Source organism: Oryzias latipes, chromosome 3, assembly GCF_053564925.1.
Source record: "Oryzias latipes strain Hd-rR chromosome 3, Olatipes_Hd-rR_3.1".
NCBI classification, from domain to species: domain Eukaryota; kingdom Metazoa; phylum Chordata; class Actinopteri; order Beloniformes; family Adrianichthyidae; genus Oryzias; species Oryzias latipes.
This window is the reverse complement of record NC_136239.1, coordinates 24824452-24843389: the sequence shown is the minus strand read 5'-3', so window position 1 is coordinate 24843389 and position 18938 is coordinate 24824452. Positions and strand designations below refer to the sequence as shown.

The 18938-nt window shown below is 39.0% G+C and overlaps 1 protein-coding gene across 3 annotated transcripts in view; it reads right to left on the bottom strand.

The window, feature by feature from the left end:
• Nucleotides 1-1156: 1156 nt before the first annotated feature.
• The window catches only part of myo1ea (myosin IEa), a 44929-nt gene continuing 27147 nt past the window's right edge, over nt 1157-18938 (bottom strand). For 2 of the 3 annotated variants that reach the window (XM_078944482.1, XM_011491251.4), the window contains 22 exons: nt 18496-18630; nt 18195-18327; nt 15242-15438; nt 15086-15166; nt 14581-14667; nt 14409-14492; nt 13358-13525; nt 12544-12629; nt 11566-11647; nt 11233-11339; nt 10100-10198; nt 9867-10011; nt 7340-7454; nt 7091-7260; nt 6852-6997; nt 5916-6062; nt 5156-5313; nt 4951-5040; nt 4667-4868; nt 4127-4162; nt 2636-2805; nt 1157-2558 (listed from right to left, as the gene is read on the bottom strand). In XM_078944482.1, coding sequence (XP_078800608.1) covers nt 2482-2558; nt 2636-2805; nt 4127-4162; nt 4667-4868; nt 4951-5040; nt 5156-5313; nt 5916-6062; nt 6852-6997; nt 7091-7260; nt 7340-7454; nt 9867-10011; nt 10100-10198; nt 11233-11339; nt 11566-11647; nt 12544-12629; nt 13358-13525; nt 14409-14492; nt 14581-14667; nt 15086-15166; nt 15242-15438; nt 18195-18327; nt 18496-18630 — 2715 coding nt within the window. In that variant the 3' untranslated portion in view covers nt 1157-2481. The remainder of the gene's footprint in view (nt 2559-2635; nt 2806-4126; nt 4163-4666; nt 4869-4950; nt 5041-5155; nt 5314-5915; nt 6063-6851; nt 6998-7090; nt 7261-7339; nt 7455-9866; nt 10012-10099; nt 10199-11232; nt 11340-11565; nt 11648-12543; nt 12630-13357; nt 13526-14408; nt 14493-14580; nt 14668-15085; nt 15167-15241; nt 15439-18194; nt 18328-18495; nt 18631-18938) is intronic. The other variant, XM_011491256.4, reaches the window with a different exon arrangement.

Below are 18938 nucleotides of genomic sequence, written 5' to 3'. Positions count from 1 at the left end.
TGATTTACACTGCTCTGTTGAGAGTAAACATTTTTTGTTTTGCTCGTAAACAGTTTTACTTTAGTGGATTTAATGAAACCAAACTAATTTATTTAACAAAAAAATCAATTCTGATACTTAGTTTCTAAGAGGTACCCATAGATGATGGAGAAAGAAAGAAGAATTAAAAAAAGAATCTGGGTGCAGTTCGTTTTGACACCACTAGATGGAGATAGAGCTATATCTTCGTGGAGTGTTCAGGCCTTTTTGTCAGAGATTTGTGAATCCAACAATAAACTGCTCAATTTTAGCTTCTGTCTACTGAAAATAAAGAATATAATTCAGTTTTAATTATTTTCCCCAAAATCTCTAATTCACATTTATTGGAAATTCTCTTAACTTTGTTCATACATTTTTGTTGTATGATTTTATAGGTGCATTTCTTGTTTAGATTTCTGTATATATTTTCTGGTCCACATGTGAGACCTTAGAGATCAACTCCTATGTCTGAAGCATCCACCTCCAGTGCAAAAGGTTTAGTGGGATCAGGCTGACTCAACACAGGGGCAGAGGAAAATCTGGGTTTTAGAGTTGTGTTTGCAGGGACCAGATAAATGGAACTTTAGTCTATGAGAGTAATGCGAGTAGTCAAGTGATTATACCTGATAATTAAGCTACAGCTTTAACCCTTGTGTTATCTTAGATGACCCCACCCTTGCATTGACGTGTTCTCCCTACCATGACAAAGGTGGATAAAGGTGGAAAGGTTTCATGTAATCCATGGACACCAGTGAAGATCACAAATCATTGAAGAAAAAAGGTTCCGCGCACTGTCTAGTGGGTCTAGATGACCCAACTCCCAATGTTAAAGTGCCTAGGATAGCACAATGGTTAACACTAGCAGGTCTTTAGGTGTTGGATGGATCAGGGGAGGTATGTCACCTCTCCTTCCTGCAGTCCACAGTGAAGAACTACCTTTCACTGGTGTTTACAAGCAGCTTTTCCTGATAAAACTAATGGTCAAAAGTAGAGCCACAGATGGCCTTTAAAAACTAGATATATTCCTGTCATTAATATTTTCTTCATACATTTGTGTTTTTAAATCAATTTTTCTTACATTATTTTAGGAATATTGAAGAAAGCTTTCAGTCAGTAAAACAGGGAGAAAAAAAGGCAGTTTGGGATGCTGTGTTAATGCTTTATTAAAAGACTTCTACTAGTGTATATTATTGCACAAAAATCTTCTTAATCATCCAAGACCAATGTTGTTTTAAAAAAATGCAGCTTTATATCAGAAGTCCCAGCAGTTTGTACAGACTATAGCATAGTTCGGCTATGTTATTGTAAAAAACAAAACAAAAAAACAACTAAAGAATAAGTACTGCAGGAGTGCACAAGATGTGCAGGAACACAGAAGAAAAAAGCCAAGAGGATTCTAAGTAAAACAAACATTTACACTTGATTCGGAAAAAACTAACCCATTCACCAAAAATGTTAGATAATGTATCTGCAGCTAAACACGAGTATCAAAAGCAGAAGGAAAGTAACAGACCAAGATCCTTCAGATAAAAAATACAAAAAACTTAATTTAAATTCTACCCAACAACAGGAGTATTCCTACATATCAACACATATACAGATCTTTTTTAAAAAAAAGCCTGTTCTTTATTTTACGTAAACAAGTTCCTAATAAAAGGCTTATTGCAAGAATGGCAACCTGTCAGCGCATAGGTTTGACTTTCTAGCAGCGCCACGATTGAGTGATGGTGTCTGTGTCTAAGGTAGTACCTGTACCAATAAAGTGCTAATACAGCACAGACAGCATGCTCAGGTTACAGTGCTCGTGGCGGCGGCTTACTGGCGTGACACGAAAACAACGAAATAAAGCCGACGGAGGTTTTTCCAGGTGATTTGCCAGTTTACCACAATGCCCCGACTGCTTTAAAAACAGGAAACTGTTGCTTTGGTTTTTATAGTCTATCTGCTTAAAAAGAAAAAAGATAGTGAATCAACATGTAATTAACAGTCTTCCTGGAGTCAGTTTTTGCATAAAAATAAATATTCCTGGTAAAACAGCTTTTCAGTTTTGACATCGATTAAAAACATGTTTTCTTCTTCCTTCCTCAGAAAGCAAAGTAAAAATCACAGCCTGGTCCCAGAGATTCAGCAGACTTCATTCCAACACTTACGCTAATATCCTCAACAAGATATGAACGACAGATAGAAAAAAAAACAAAGCTATAAATACAATAAATAGTTTTGTTCAGCACTCAAACGGACTGCAAGACATAGCTAGACCCAGGAGTTGGAGAGTCTTCATTTTGGGAACAGAGCCACGCCTTCATGCCTGACAGTCTGCTGGTAAAACTGAGCATTACATTCGTTGACGCTAAGGCCGCAGTGGTGGAAGTCTGTGCTGCGCTCTCTGCTGCCGGGCTCCGTGTCCTCCTCTGGGGGTCAGCGGGGACACAGCACTGTCCTGCACTCCAAAACCAGCAGCTCCTAGATTTTGGTGACGTAGTTGTTGGGGAAGAGTCCCTGCTTTCCCCGGAGCCGTCCCATCCACCATCCGGATGCATCTGCTCAGGCAACATGTACTGTATAAGTGTTGCATCAAATGCTTGGAATCCAAGCCTTTATTCTTTTACGCACGAACCTTCTTTGATGATCTCGATGACGTCATCGGCGTTGAAGCTAAGCTCGTCCGTGTCTTGAGCATCGTAGGCGTACAGGGCTTTGCATTGAGGCACCTGGGGTTTGGGCTTGGGTGCGGGTTTAGGTCGCCCCCCTCCAGGTGCAGGTCTGCTGACTGATGGTCTGTGTGCCCTAAAGTGGCATAAAAAAAAACAGAGGAACAGCACAACTGTCAGATTAAGCAGCCAAACGTGTTTTGGATTAATGATTTATATGAGCCACAGAAAGGTTTAGGGATGGATTTCTCTGCACAAATAAAGATATAATAAAAACAGATTTTTATACATTTTTGAACACTCATTGTAAACAGAGAAAACAACCAATCATTTGGGATTTTTTTTTTGCCTTGAACTGCTGTTTTTTTCTAGAAGGTTCCACAATTAAAAGATCCTTCTCTAAAAAGTTATTTATAAAGCTCTAACATTTAAATTATTGTGTATAATTTAATAAAACAAAAAAAACAATTTACAACTCCAACAGCTTTATTAAAGTCTTCTGAAGGAACTGGGAGCAGCTCAGGCTGCAAATCACTGCCAAAACACTAAAACTCAATATACCATTTAATATCGCTTGTATATTTAATGTTTCTATGTAAAATTAATTTTGCATAACATTTTCACATTTTCATTGATATAAACAAAACAAAGGTTGAAGTTTTATTAATAAAAAGTAGACTTACTACATGAAAACCAATCGAAAGCAGTTTTTTTCAAAACGAAAAAAATTTAATCATGGATTTTAATGACTAATATTAACCTTTTAAGTAAAGAATACCTTTATTTCAGTGAATAACTTACTGTATATATTTAATATATACAACCTAAAAATGTTAACTTTCAAAGCTTTAAGACAAAAACTCATATTTAACTAAATAACTACATGTTTTTTAATTCAGGGGTCAAAATCAATGACTCAATAAGAGTTTAGTCAAATGTGAAAGTGCAAATGTATTTTACTATATGTAATTTGAATTGTCTGCATAATGAAAGTGTTATTCTTATTTTAGTGAAACTAAATAACTGAAAACACAGATGCCTAAACCATCCAGAAGGTGGTGCTGTTTGTTCATGAAGTTATTTTACCAGCAGAGGAAACCAGGTTTGACAGCAGCAGCTTCATTCCTTTAAATTACTTTTGAATCTTAATGCAAATACAATCCAGTCGAGTAAGGAGTAAATGGCTGAAACATGTCTGATGGTTGAACCTCAGGTGTTTCAAATTTGAATGGATGTAAAGGAAAACGTTCATCAGCAGGATACTTTTATCAGCAGTCTTTCCCTTTTTACATCAAAAAAGGTCAATCAAGCCAAGAAAAACGGACACTTTTTTCTTTTGACGTCGAGTAAATGAGAATGAAGTGGCATCATAGCGACTGAGCCTGATTGTTTCTCGCTGCAGGATGTTTTTTTTCGTCTTGAACCACCACCAAAACACTGCAAACACTCCAACTCACATTTCTCCGTTTGCATCTGGCCGTCTGCCTCCAGAACTACAAAAGAATAAATTATCCAAATTATGTCACTGACAGAAACACAAACAGGGTTGTGGGGGGAGTTATCAAGCTTTTTTCCAGTATAAGTGTGCTTGTAAAGTGCAGTTATGACAGACACTCACATCTGTACCAGGAACTATGCAAAAAATCTAACTCATATTCTACATTTGCTAACTTAATTGGAATGTCACACTACTCGCATTTATTTTCTTTAAATTACTTTGTCTTATGGTGGGGATAATAAAAAGGTAAAAAAATTAAATTCTAATTATGAAAATAATACATCAAGTGAGTTTTCTTATTTAGGTTAAAATCAAATAAAATGCTCACTGTGGACAAATACAAATATAAATACAGGTTTTCTTCCATTTTCTGTGGCATGTCAGGTTATTTCCACCTCAAAACAACTAAAAAAGATTGTTTCTGTCGCCAAACGGGACATTTTACATACTGGATGTTAAGGAGCACTGCTTGCTCTGTGTGGATTTCTGGGCTTCTCACCCTGCGGCTCCCTGATCAGGAACCCTCAGACAGTCCAGGTTTGGCTGCGGGCGGCTGCTGCCTCGCTCCCTCAGCTGGTTGGGGTTGCTGGGCAGGACTGGGCGGGAACTGCCGGACGACGGATGTCTCTGGTTGTGATGATGGGAGTTCCTTTGGTTGGCAACATGGTTGGTGTTTCTCAGACCGCCGTTTTGGTGCGATACTGCAAAGAGAGTCAAAACGAGTGATGAGGAGAGTGCGTTTGCAGTAAAGAGAAGCTGTGCTAACGCGGGCCGGGGAGGAACCTGGAGGTCCTGGAGCAGATCGTGACGGCGTGTGATGGTTGGTTCTGGAAACACTGGAGCGACTCTGGCTAAAGCTTTTTCTGGTTGGACCTGAAATAGATTTACAGAAACATTTAATGGTTGTGACACAAACCTAAGATGCTTCAATAGGTTTTAAAAAGAAATTATTGTTATGGATTTTTGTTGGACGTTTGGTAACACTCACGTGTATTTTTGGGAAGCCCAGGTCCGATGCTGACCTGCAGCGATTTGCTTGAAGGCTTCAGTTCGGGAATATCTCCCCGACCGTGTATGAACTCTACCTGTCTGGAGTTGCCGCCACTCAAGAAGCCCCAGTTCTCCTTCTTCAGTTTCATCTCTAGTCTGAAAATCCAGAAAAGCTCTTACCACCCACACCCTGTTCATGGTTCATGCATCTTTGTCCAATTTGAATTTAAGTTTATATTTTTTTCAGCATTTTGACACAGATGTGGAACATTTTATTATTACATGCACAAAAAAAAGAACTTTTTTTTTGTTTTGTTTAACCACATTAACACATTTTGCAGCATTCACAAGATAGCAATAACATTAGTAGATAAAGAGGAAAACATAAAAAAACAGATTTATTAAAATGTTTTCAAATGTTCTATGTAGTTTTTCTTTAATTTTACAGGCAAATAATTCTGTCTAATGCTCATTTGTATTCTTAACATTGTTAGGGCTGCAGTTTTAAGTATTTTCAAAGATTTTATACAAGGTTTTCTTGAAGTTTCTAAAACACCACCAACTTATGATACAAACAAACTGTTTTATTTAAGGTGTGTGAATGTGTGTGTGCATGGGTGAATGGGGCTGTGACTGTAAAGCGCTTTGGGCCTTCGAAGGTAGAAAAGCGCTACATAAGTATACGCCATTTAAGGTTCCAGGCTAGTGAATTTATTTGAAATCTTAAACCAAAGCGGTTGTGTACACGGTATACTTACGTGTTGTTAAACTTGAGTGGTAGCTTCTTCTGAGTTTTCTCCTCAAACCTCTTGGCCAGCAAGCTGATGAACTCGGTCTTAAAGATGCACTCCAGCAGGCTGTCGTACTCCTGCTCGTGCAGTATCATGAAGTCATCCTGCATTGTGCTGAAACAAAAGTGCAGAGTTGAGACACTCTGTTCATTCCCGGAGCGGTTTAGTGGAAGCTAAGATGTGGAGTCCGCTTTCACATTTGCATCCTGAGGCTCACAGAGTGGTTCACATCTGAGGAGGGATGACAGCCTGTGCCTCCAAACCACACAGAAATACTTTGTTCCTTTTCCCTGTGAAGAAACTTTTTACAACTCCTGCTTTTGTTCATTGCGCCACCTGGTCCGTATTACTCCACTGACTCAAAGTCCTCATGCTTGTATAGACTGCCCTCCTCCTGAAGCAAATTACACAGTCCCCCCTCCAAAAAAACCCCCCGAAATACCAAAACTTGTGTCTTCCACTTTTTTTCTTTTAGTCTGGCAGTTTTCTTTGTGTCCCTGTTCACCGTGTTTCAATTCAGCAACAAACTGCTGTTTGTGAGATGGACACCAATACTGTGTCTTTTTTTGTCTGACTTTTACCAGAACCTCTGAACTTGTGTGACTGGAAACCTTTGAGCAGCTTTGTCAACCTATTGTTCAGGGAAAATCGTACTTTGAGGACAAGGCCTGCTCCACTTTCCCAGCTCTCATTTGAGTGTTTGATATCAGGTCCCAAAATAGAAAATGTTTGGTTAGATAGCTAGACTCTATTTGGGAGCTCATGTCAGAAATGTTCAGTGAGAAGCTTCAAAACCATCTAAACACACCTCCAACAGTCAACCTGTTAAGCAAAGCCTGGGCCCTCGTGGAAATAAATAACAGAAGCAAAAATATATGGCTTAAAAACAAGAGGGACTTTTACCTGAGAGACACGGCTAAGATCTTTCCCACATCAATTTGCCTCTTTAGGACCTCCATCACTTGACCTTTCTCTGGTCCCTGCTTCACTTTTTCTCTTCCAATCAAATACACAGATTTAGGGGTCAGGATCATATCTCTCTTGATTCCCTAAAAATAAAAGAGCAAACGCAAAGATGCTATGATTACTTGAGGACTGGCAATAATAAACACTAAATCAGACTGAAAAAGGACAGTACAGACCTTGAATCGGCGGTCATATTTTGTGACTTTGTCAGCAAAATCTATTTTTTCTCTCTTGCCCAGAAACTGTCGAAGCTCCGGTCTGTCATCCATGCCGAGATAGTCACCCACAAAGTTTCTGTTCAGGCTGTGTCTCCGCCTCTCTTTACGGTTCAGCAGCAGATCAGAGGCTAAATGAGCCGGGAAAAAGGTGGGTCAGGAGCAACATATACCCACATCAGGATGAAAAAAAACAGTCTCCTTACTTACCTTCTTCGCGCATCTGAACATACTTCTTGCGCGCCACATGTTTCCTCCAGGCTTTCTGGATGGTCCGAGCATAGCCGTCAAACTTACGGTCTCTCGTCTCCTCCAGCAGGAAGAGCTTTATTTAAAAAAAAACACACAGCCGGCATGTCAAGAGCATGTCGATGCAAAAGCAGCAGAGGGACCGTAATGTTGAACATGTAGAGGGGCGCCCAAGAATGCCTCCTGTTTGCCGTTTGACTCTGTTTTTGTTTCCCTCTGTGACTAAAGGTGTTTCAATCAGCCATTGATGATGATGGGGCACAAAAAGATGGATTTTTCATTTTCGTGCACCTTCTTGATCGATTTACAATTTCCTGCTGGTGCTTTTCAAAAGCAATTAAAGTCTGGGGTTGCTCCACGTCAGACTAAACATCCTGCCCAATGCAGCGACAGCCCCGGCCTGGACACAAACAGCCACGGGCTGCAGTGTAGCCCAGCTAACCACAAGCACCGCCCCAACACAACTCGACAAAACTTACGGCATGCAAGAGTGACGCCACACAATTACAGAGGATCGCTTCGGTTCACTGAAAATCCAAAACGGTTCGACTAAGACCAAACAAGGCTACGCTCAACACAACCGAGAAACTTTCCCGGTCTTAAACTTTTCTTTAAGCTTTTAAAATCTAAGTTAAAATTAGTTAAAGATTCAAACACTTTCCAAGTTAGACAAAGGTGTTATCTGAAGTAAAAACAGAAATATTCTCCACTAGGAAAAAAGCCAATACAGTTTAGAATGGGAAACAAAATCAATATTAGAAAAAAACATTAATGTCTTTAAGTCTTTACCCTTTAAGACCTAGCATTTACATGCATGGACATTTTGGGTTATATTACCACATAAGATAATTCAGATCAACTTGGGCCCTGTGACTATGTTTATAGAGGGTTAGCTCAAATATTAGCTCTGGTCTACATAGGTTAAAGACTCACTCAAATGAAAATTATGTTTTGGGTGTTTTTTAACATTTTCTTGGGCATTTTCTAGAGATGGAGGCCATACAATAGGTAAATTAAGCTCCAAATGGCATTTTTTGAGTATTTCCTTATACAAATTGTTGTGAATCAGAAGAAGGCAAAAAAGTATAGATTAAAAAGGATCTTTTTTGTTATGTAGAAAATACGCTGGGTAGGCCACAAGCTCCCACTCCATTCTGATGCATCCACTTCCAGCTGGCATCTGGCTTAAAACTGTACGGCTGGATGGCTGCAATATCCCTCTCTATTTTTGTTGCAGCGGTAATGTAAAGTTTAGGGTGTGAGGGGCTGTAAACTAGCTGAAGAAAGTGTAAACAGAGGGATGATGGGTAATGAGGGGGGGTTACTCTGTGCTAACAGTTCCACCCACAAGTTAGAGCTGAATTTCTAATGAACTCCTGCCGCTCTACAGTAACTATGTCCTATGACACAGGCTATTTGATTTTGGCTAAAAACGGCATAATCATAATTAAACATTTTTACAATGGATCTAAAGATGATTGGAGTGAGTCTTAAAGTTTACATTTGACTATTTTGCATACACTTTAAAGCTCTGAATACCAGTTTATGTCATATGACTTTAGTCTTCCCACTTTTTTTTATAAAAGACTCATTTATTTAAGAAAAAAGGAACTAAATCTTAATTAAAGCTATATCAAAACTTTATTTTAAGTGAAGAGATGTGATGAATATGTCTGGTCATTTTAAATGCTAGCAATAACTGTGCAGAAATCAATTTGCCTCAATGCGGACAGATCTCTGAGAGACACCTGAAAAGAATGGCTTCTCCAAAATCTGGCCGTGTGTCAAACAAACTCCTCAAATTCAAGAGAAACAGAACAACTTCAGTCATAAAGTTAATGAACTGCTGTCAGACTCTTATCAGAGAGCTGCTGTTATGAGAGGCTTGGCAGCTCATTTGAGCTGTCTGTCGTACGTGATATTTGTGTTTTATTAGCTCTTCTTAATGACTTAGACTGTGTGCGTCTGTGTGAGTGTGTATGTGCGTATGTGTGTGCGCTGGGAGGTGTAAGGCTGCTGTACATAAGTAGTCATTCAGGATCAGCTGTATAGCCTGATGTAAGACTGAGATGCCTGTGTGTGAGCCTTTAAACATGGCTCTGTGTGTGATGGCGGTTCATGCTTGATGTGTGCAAATGTTAATAAGCAAGGGAGCAGGCTCACACAAATGCTGCTTTCATAAAAACCATGAAGAAGGTTAGTTATGGGTGTAAAAGGACAACCTTCACGACGCCCTCCCCCCCCAGAGTAACCCTGCCACCGCCACAGGCTGAGCTTGGGTTTTACTTTCCCAGCAGTGTTGATTTACTGCTGACGTTGTACAAGCCAGGCTCGGTCACTGATTTGGGACACTGTTGCATTTTCTGATGCTCAGAGGGGAATTTTGGGGAGACACTGTGTTTTTAGTTTTACATATGAGGATTATTCAGTTGGTTACTCATTTTCCTCAGTCAGCTTCTGTAGTTGCAAACAGGGGGAAGAAACACACCGATTCAGGGGCTTTTATGAAGACCTTGGTGCGGCCCAGCTGGAACTGATCCTGGTCCATTTGGACTGAACGTAAGAGATGACGGACGCCTTCTCTCTCATCTCCTCGCCACGACGGCCAGGATTCTTTGGTCAGAATAGCGTACCTGGAAACAAAAGATTTCATAAAACAAGATGGTTGTGAAGTTTTTTTGGATCACTCATGCTTTATAAAGTGCAGATTTAGGAGGATACCTGTTGAGGAACTTGCGAAAGACTCTACGATAGGCGTAGCCAGCACGCCTCACCCTGATGTTTTCTTTCAGGCCAAGATACTCCACCTGATGCTTAACTCTAAGACACAACAAAAATGGTCAGAGATAAACATCTCACCAGCTGCACTAATGGACTTCCTTTTCTTTTAGCCCGGTTTCTACACTGTTGTTGCATTTTGCTGAGGCTTTTGTCTGTGTTACAGCCATCGTCTGGTAACTCTGTCTCATATGCCTCCATGGCACATGAAGCTCTCTGTACACTGGCGGAAGCGATAATTGTGAATCATTGTATGTAAAACAGTTGCTCTTGCAAACTTATTCCCTAACAAAGACCTTGAGACCAGCTCGGTACACTCAGATTTCCTGCGAGCACAGCTGTTCCGGCCCAATTAATAAGGCACTCTGCGCCCAACTCACAACAGGAAGGTCAAACAATCTGAACAATACAACATCACCCTATCCCAGAATCCTGTGGGGAGGCAGAGACTCTAAAAAACTTCACTTAGTTTCTATGCAGCAACCATTTTCCTACCAGCTTTGTTCTTTTTAACCTCTAAAGATCCGAGCATTATGACACTCTATGTTGTATTTGAACTTGGAGCGCCAGTCTGATGCTGCTATAACTTCGTTGTACTCTGTGCACTGACAACAAAAGATTCCGATTCTAATATTTGAGCTAACCCTCTGCACACATAGTCACAGGGCCCCAGTTGAGCAGAATCAACTAATGCATTGTTTGTCTCATCCAAAAATTATAAAAGGGGCAAAGGTACCAGGCTTTTTTTCATTCTGTTCCCTTTCATTTCCCTTGCCTAACTTGTACATTTGTGCATGATCCTTTGTTTTTGTCGTTTTGTGGAAATGAAAAAAAAAATCAAGAAATTGAAAACTAAAAATAAACTGAAATTTTGCTTCTGCTTTGTTTTGGCCAATTTTGTTTTAAATCTTTAGCATTATTCTATTTTTAACAAGTTTGCTGCTGTCTATATTTTGTATTAATAGTGACAGTTGAGTTTTAAGTGTGTAATTCTTCACAATTATCCATATAAAAGGTGTGTGTGTGTGTGTGGGTGCGTCAGGACAGCGGTGGGTTGTGGTCAGTCAGTCACTCACCGGCTCTCTTCCCAGTCTTTGGGCTTCTTGGTCTCATTTGGTTTGATGCAGCGGATGTAGTGAGGAGTGCATTTCATCAGTGTGCTCACCAGATCATTTGCTTGTATCTTAAAGAAAAAGTCGGAGCAGAAGCGGAAGAAATGAGGATAAGTGAGGAGTTAGACCAAAGTCACGAAAACTCCAAATGTGTTGGAATCCGTCTTTTTTGTAACCGGGAATGCTGAAGGACTTCCAGCTGAACAGCAAAAACACATTATCTGCCAAGGTCTTTCTCCTGGTGACCCTGATGGGGAAATGTAAACCCACAAATACACAAAAGGGCTTTCTACACACCTTTATTTTGCTCCCCGCCGTTGTGGGCCGACCCTTCTTATCAGCTTTGAGGTTTTCTGGAAACAGTGCTCTGATGAAGGGACTGTGGAAAAACAGAAACAAAGAGTTAGACCTGATGACATTGTCTGCACAATAAAACATTGGCTAAGAAAAAAATAACAAGCGGTTTCCCTGGGAACCACAAAGAAGAAAATGCAGCTAATGATTAAATCTACAAGGACCTTTGACTGAGGTCATCGCTTAAAATGCCTGAAACATTTGGGAAAGCTGGAGTAGGGCAGGTGGTGCATGTGTGTGAATGCACATGGATTGGCACACTCTGTATTTGTGCTTGAATGGTAAATATACCAAAGGTTAACTCCATTTGGAAACTGGAATTTGGTCAAATCCGGCTTTTTCACGAGTAAGAATGAAAAAGATGTTGGTTAAAATTCATATGGAGGTCTTTGTGGAACTTTCTAAATATTTACTAGCAGAAATTTTAAATGTTGGCTTAGATTTCCCTCGTGTGAGTCTGTCATCCTTGTATATGTTAGATTATTATTGTTTATTTTATGGAAATCACCATTTCATCTACATATTTTCAAGCATGGGAAGCAGCTGGACTTTAACAAAACCACTTTTCTTGCTTGCAAAGAGCTTACACAGATAACAAAGGCTGTTTGCACAGATGGCCACTTTGACGCAAAAAATGTATCACAAAATAAAAAAGAAAGAAAGAAAGAGACCTGACCCAACACAACCACACAAGGAGCTGGTGCTCGAAGGAATCGATTGGGCAGTTTCAGAAAGCCACATGAGAGGGCAGAAGCTAGGCCCGATTCAGAAAAGGGGGCACAGCATCACCCAGCACACTCCTCATGTGTCCCGCCTGATTCCAGATGCACGTCTGCAGTTTTCCTTCACATGGGTTCAATTATAACCATATGCATAAAAAAAAGACGGCTCCCTTCAAGTGTGCAAACTGGAGTTACTTACGTCTCACTGCTCTGCATCAGCTCGATGAGGTCAGTAAAGAGGACGTCCCTGTTTCTCTCACAGAAACCCTCGGCATCGTACGACACCTGGAGGGAGACGCACAGATTTACGTTTACCAAAGAGGAGAAAGTGAAGCATTTAAAACCTTCGGAAAACTGGACGGTGACACCTGTGTGAAAGTAAAAACGGGAAATCATGTTCTAACAAAAATCAACAACTTGAATTTTACAAGAGAAACTAACAAAATGATCCAGGATCCTTATAAACCCCCAAACTGTAAAAGTATATGCTTTTTCTGCAGCACTGTAGGCTGAGAAAAAACTGTTTTGAGCACGGTCACGGGAGCTCAAGCCTATATGGCACGGCTCATTAAGCTTGCGGCATGTGTGCCAGGCTGAGGCTGAGGCACATCTGCAGAATGACACAGAACAACCTCAGCCCTGACCGCCCAAGTCTACATTAGCAAACATAGAAAACTGAGACATTCTGACTATTACGCATGTATGACTTCACTACAGTGTTTTCAAATGCAACTGGTAAAAAAGGAAAGGTCAAACCTAAGTTGGGAAATCTTGGAAAGAAGCAGACGATGACGTAAATGATGCAGAAGAGCATCTCCCTCCTCAAACCACAGAAAACGAGGTTTTACTAGGTTTCTGTTTTCAGAAGTTAACTGTAAGCGTTCCTATATTTTTTTACAGCAAAAAATTGCATAGGAATTCCAAAATGGACGTGAATCTACCTTTATTGTCTTTCCGAAGTGAAAATAACTTTGCCCCAAAACATTTCTGGCATTAAGCAAACTTCACCTGACCTTGCCAGCATAGTGATGGATGATGAAGCCCTGGTTCCAGCTGTTGAAGTGCTCATGTGTGTTGATCTGGACTCTGAGCTTCTGCAGCATGGTTTGGTCAGCTCCCTCTCCCACTGCATGCATGGTGGCACACACGTCATCCAGGATGCACATCACACCTGGAGGATTCTAGGGCGACAGAGAGGAGACCTTTGGTGCTCAAGAAAGATTTACCTTCATCTTTTATATCTGCACATAAATGCCATTCTATTTTTCTTTCTAATGTATCTTTGGAAGGATAATGCTATTTTACAAAGAGAAGTTGAACGAGGCAAAAAGGGATGTAAGCTTTAAAAAAATGATTTAACAACATTATAGATATATTGCAGTAGTTTTTATTTTATTTCTCCGAAGCCTCATAGCAACACTGTGGTGTTCCTTAGTTCACAAAGGAGAATGTTCACAGGATGCATTAAACTTTTAATTAATTTAATTTAATCTTTGAGTTATGCAAGGAGCTACATTTTCAGGCTCTTAACTCGATCGACTGTTCTTAGATAAAGACTGTTTCAAAGCCCTGATGGGAGATCTTTAATTTGGTCTAGTACAGTTTAAAAAAAAAAAAAAAGCGTGTTTACACTTCCACAAGTACAGTAGAATTTAAATTTTTCACAAGATAATAAATCAAAGCTTTTCTCACAATATTTAAGTAACACCGACTTCAAGTTGGCTTATATTTGTCTTTTCTTGTCATCTTTTTTGCATGTTTGTGTTGCAGACATATACTTCAGAATTTCATCAGATTCATTATTATTCTTATTATTTGACTTCATTTTAGTCAATTGGAGTAATTTTTTTCAGCAATTTCCCTTTTTATTGCAACTCTTGATCCCTAAATGGATCAAATTAAGACTATTTTAACAAACAAAATCTTTTATGAAAACTGGAGTTCATTTCAAGATAATTTGTTTAATAATTCACATGGACTAAAAGTATATCCTGATGACATCACCAGTAAAATTAACAGAGGTTGTTTTGAATGAGTATTCTTAAATAAATTATAAAAAATTACTTTGCTCTCAATGAGATCGCACACGATCTTGTTGTTAAAATAGTCAATAGGGGTCCACTTGATGCCTTCCTGCACGTACTCCTCCTGCAATGAAAAAGAAAACATTTAAAAAGAAAAGCTCAGAAAATCTACATCAATGCTAAAGAAGAAGAAGAAAGTAGAGAAGCCTCACCTGCTCTGCCTTTAGAGTCAGCTCAATAAAGATCTGCTGAAGCTTCTCATTCACAAAATTGATGCAGAACTGTTCGAATCCATTTTTCTAAAGATGTCAACAGAAAAAAGCAAGTTTCACAAACTCTGAACCAAATCTAGCTTCTGGGAAATACAAATACAGGCTCAGGAAGACTACAGATCAACAGTAAAAGTCAGTCTTCCTGAGCTGTGAACACCAGCCAGACAGAAACATAAGGTCGGTTAATCACAATATAGTTACACAAAAGCTTTATTACACCATCTGACACTCCCTCTTCCTCAAAGTCCCAGACTTCTCAACAGCCGGACCAGGAAACACAAGTAATCAGATTAGAAAAGCTGATATCTCAATCAGGAGATGGGTCCAAATCCACATACTTTATGAATGAGTTTGATCCTTTAAGTAGAATCAGTTAAAATGCTCAAAGTTAATACTTGTTAATCTTAATCATGAGCTGCTGCAGAAGCAGCCGAGTCACACTTACTTGAAAAATTTCAAACCCATAGATGTCCAGCACTCCGACATTCAACTCCTGATGATCTTTCACCATGGCTTTATTGATGGACTGAAATCGAATGGTTGCACTCCGTTAAACACAAGTTCTGTTGACAGTGATCAATTCAAGAGAGGAAAAAAATACCTCGACTAGGTAGTCAAACACACGTGCATGCAGGGCTTTGGATAGCGCATCTCGGGTGTAACACGCTTGCTCCACGTTCAGGGTCACATCGATGGACTCCTTTGTGTTTCCCCATTTACTGTCCATCTTCCTGCTTGTGATCTTCTCCTTCAGACGATTTTGGTCGATTCCAAGTAGAAATGCAGGAAAGGCTAAAACTAATGAAAGACAGCAGCATTTATTAGTAGTCATTTTCAGCAATGTATTTAGTTTGACAGACTGAACTTTTACAAAAAACACTACATGCTATTTATGTATAAAGAAAGTCAAAAAGTGCATAAAAGAGAATGAACTCAGGCAAATAGGAGACCCTTTCTGGAGATTCTGATACATTGCCATCATTCTAGCAAGTTCTTTATTTTCCTTTATTAGTGAACACATTAGGACCAAACATAAAACCCTAGCAGGTTGTGTTCCTAAATTATATGTGGGATGATGAAGTAACAATGAATAATCTTTAATGAAGCATGTTGGAAACAGGTGCCAGTGTGGGTAAACAAAAAGGCGTTTCTATGAAAACCAGAATGCAAATGACCGGGCACACCTGCCTCCTGCTGCTATTGTGCTGGAAAACCTGTAGTTTGTCTGTTTTTTTGAAACTGAAATATAAAAATCTTTAGCTAAAGATTTCAAAGCATTCGTTTCAGACAGAACTATTTGGCAGTTTAGCCTGGAGGTGAGGTGAACTACAGCTCAATGCTAAATTAGGAAAAAGAAAATTCGTACAAGGCTCACTTTTACAAAAAAAAAAAAGTTGTATACACCACACAGTATTTGCCATGAGCTGATGTTGATTTTGTCCCAGGAGAACCCCTCCCTGCCTTATTAGAGTGACTCACTTCTCCTAAAAGGAAATGGCTCTCAGGCCTGCAGACTCACTGCGTCTGGGAATGCATCAGAACTCTGTAGTAGCTCCCCTTCTGGGACATTAGGGTGTGACTGACCATACGCCATAAGCTGCTGCGAGAGTCCCTACGTTTTTTTATGTGACTGTTGGAAACAAACCTCAAATAGAGGGAAATTTCAATCAGAAACAAAGCAATAATGATGAGAAAAGAAATTAGGCAAGCAGTTTTATCGTTATCTGAAAATGAGAAAAAAAATCTTTCTACTACAAAAACACTTTCCTTCTCCAAAACTTTCCAAAATTTCAAAAGTAAAATTGTATCTAAAATGAAAGTATTTTAAACTCATTGTTTAAATAGCAACTGTTATCATTTAAACATGTATTTTGCAACTGGCATCCCTCCATCCATCCATTTTGCTCAATGGATCCCTTCAGGGTCACGGGGTTGCCAGAGCCAAACTCAGCAGGTTATGCCCAGACAGGGTAGGCTGCCAGCCTGTCGCGGGGATTGCAAATGGCAATATGGGAAAAGTCCGAAATGTAAGTAATTATAACTAGAATCAGTGAAACAAAAAATGTAACTGACATTTTTTGAATTGCAAATTACTATGATCATAGTTGGAAATGCCAACAGGAAAATGAACTGCAGTTTTAAATGTGACCCTAATGCATTTCCATTAAACTCACTCTATTTTTTTAATAAATAAAAAAAATTCTGAAGCATTTTTTTTTTAAAGGGAGTCAGCAGCTTTGAGCATTTCCCAAAATAATGCAACAGATGACTGATACAGAATTAGAAAAAAAGAGGCTAATTTTGGAACAAGCATGGTCATTTTAGCAAAATGATTCAGTTCTTGAATCTTTTCTGCTACAAATATACTGACATTTATTTATCTAAAGCTAGCTCAGCAAGCTCAGTTTTGAGGCGTTTTGACAAAGAAAGCCATAAATAGTTCTTGCAAACTTATGCAATCCTGCACTGAATTATGGGACTTTTTCCCCCCTAGTGACTGTAAATTCAAACATGGATATGTTCAACATGCTTTTTACTGAAACTAGAACTAAAACTAATTATAATAATAAAAAAAATTAACATGGAATACCAAATGAGCAATCATTGGATAAGGTAATGCTTTTAAATAATAATATATAAACTTGATCCACTGCTCTTAGATAAAGACTTTTTCTAAGCCCTGATGACAGATCTTTCATTCAGTCTAGTAAAGTAAAAAAAAAAAAGCTATTATTAAAGAGCTTTAACACAATTAAAAAATTGAAAACATTCAAGTTAAACACAATAAAAACTGTAAAAAACGAATTAAATAAATAAGTGAATAAAACATAATAAAAAGTTTGAAGGTAAAAAAAACATAAAGCATAATAAAAACTTATGATGTAAAATATTAAAGCAAAATCTCACGTGTGACCAAATGTTTGTTAAAAAATTAGTATTTAGTCAAGTTAAGAAAAAATGTATAATAATACATGTAACATAATAGACATAAATAGACACATATGAGCATAAACTGAACTAGTCGGTGTTTGTAAATTTTAAGCAGGTTCCTGAAACCCTGTCTCTCTTCCACACCATAGACAAACATTTCTAGAAAGAGAGAGCAAAAAGGTAATAAAGCAAAAGGGAAAACTAAAAGGAACCAAGAAACGCAAGAGGAAAGGCGACAGAACCAGGTCCAAGTAGTTTTTAGCCTCTGATGTCAGCAGTGCCGGCCTGCAATAATGTTTTTTTTTATGTTCTGGTAATCAAACATGGTCTGGATTACTGCACACAGCTGGCTGCAGCCCTGCATTAACACAGTAAAACTTTAGGCAGTTGAAAGTGGTTGGAGACAAATGTCCTCCACAACCAGCTCCAGAAGTCCAGCTGAGGCCACTGAAGGCTTCTTTGTCCTGAAGCGATGGAGCTCATTAGATAGAAACAATGGCCATCTTTACTTTATTTCAGACTGGATTTCTCAGCAAATGTCGAATGTATATTGGACATGCATTCATTAGCCAGAGGATTCATGGGTCTGAGTTTGACTTATTTGATCCTCAGAGCCTACTTACACTCTTCACTCTCCACAGCTGCATAGTTCCCTGCCTCTTTAAATGTGATATTTCCCAGGTGAAGGACTCCGGCTACAATCTGAAGCACCATGGACTGATCTGCTGGTGCAATGCCGATCACACCCATGGCATGCTGAGAACAAAAGAGCAACATCATACCATTAAAAAAAAAATCAAGATTACAAAGCACCGTCTTAACTTTCATTGTTATGAGTGAAACAAAAATGAGGATGGAAAGAAAGAGGCAAAGATCTGTGAGCACAACCAACCAGGAAGTTCTAAAGTGGGAAATTAACGGTACCATTGTTTCCTGAAAGTCGCTCCTGTCGTTGATATCGTCCACTTTGTAGGAACCAGACTGATTGAGGTAACTGTAGTAGTCCAGGCTGGTGATTCCCAGGCTGTTCTTCTGCTCCGCACCGGCTCCTTCTATCAACTGTGGAGTCGGATTTCAGAATAAAATCCTTCTGACAAACACTTTTGGCTTTCTTACACAAATTATGCATTTGTTTCTATTGTTTTTTTATGTTTCCAATTAATTGAATAGACAATGAACTGAGAGTTAATGATTAAATGTGTTTTTGTACTAGTAAGCCGAATAATCCTTGATTTCAGTTGCATTTTACTTAATTAGCTCGGTCACAGACATTAATTTTAAATACCAGGTTAATTCAGTTTTAATTGATTTACAAATATAGACTGCTTAGAACTTTAAAAGTCATCCAACGTGACTCATTCTTAAAC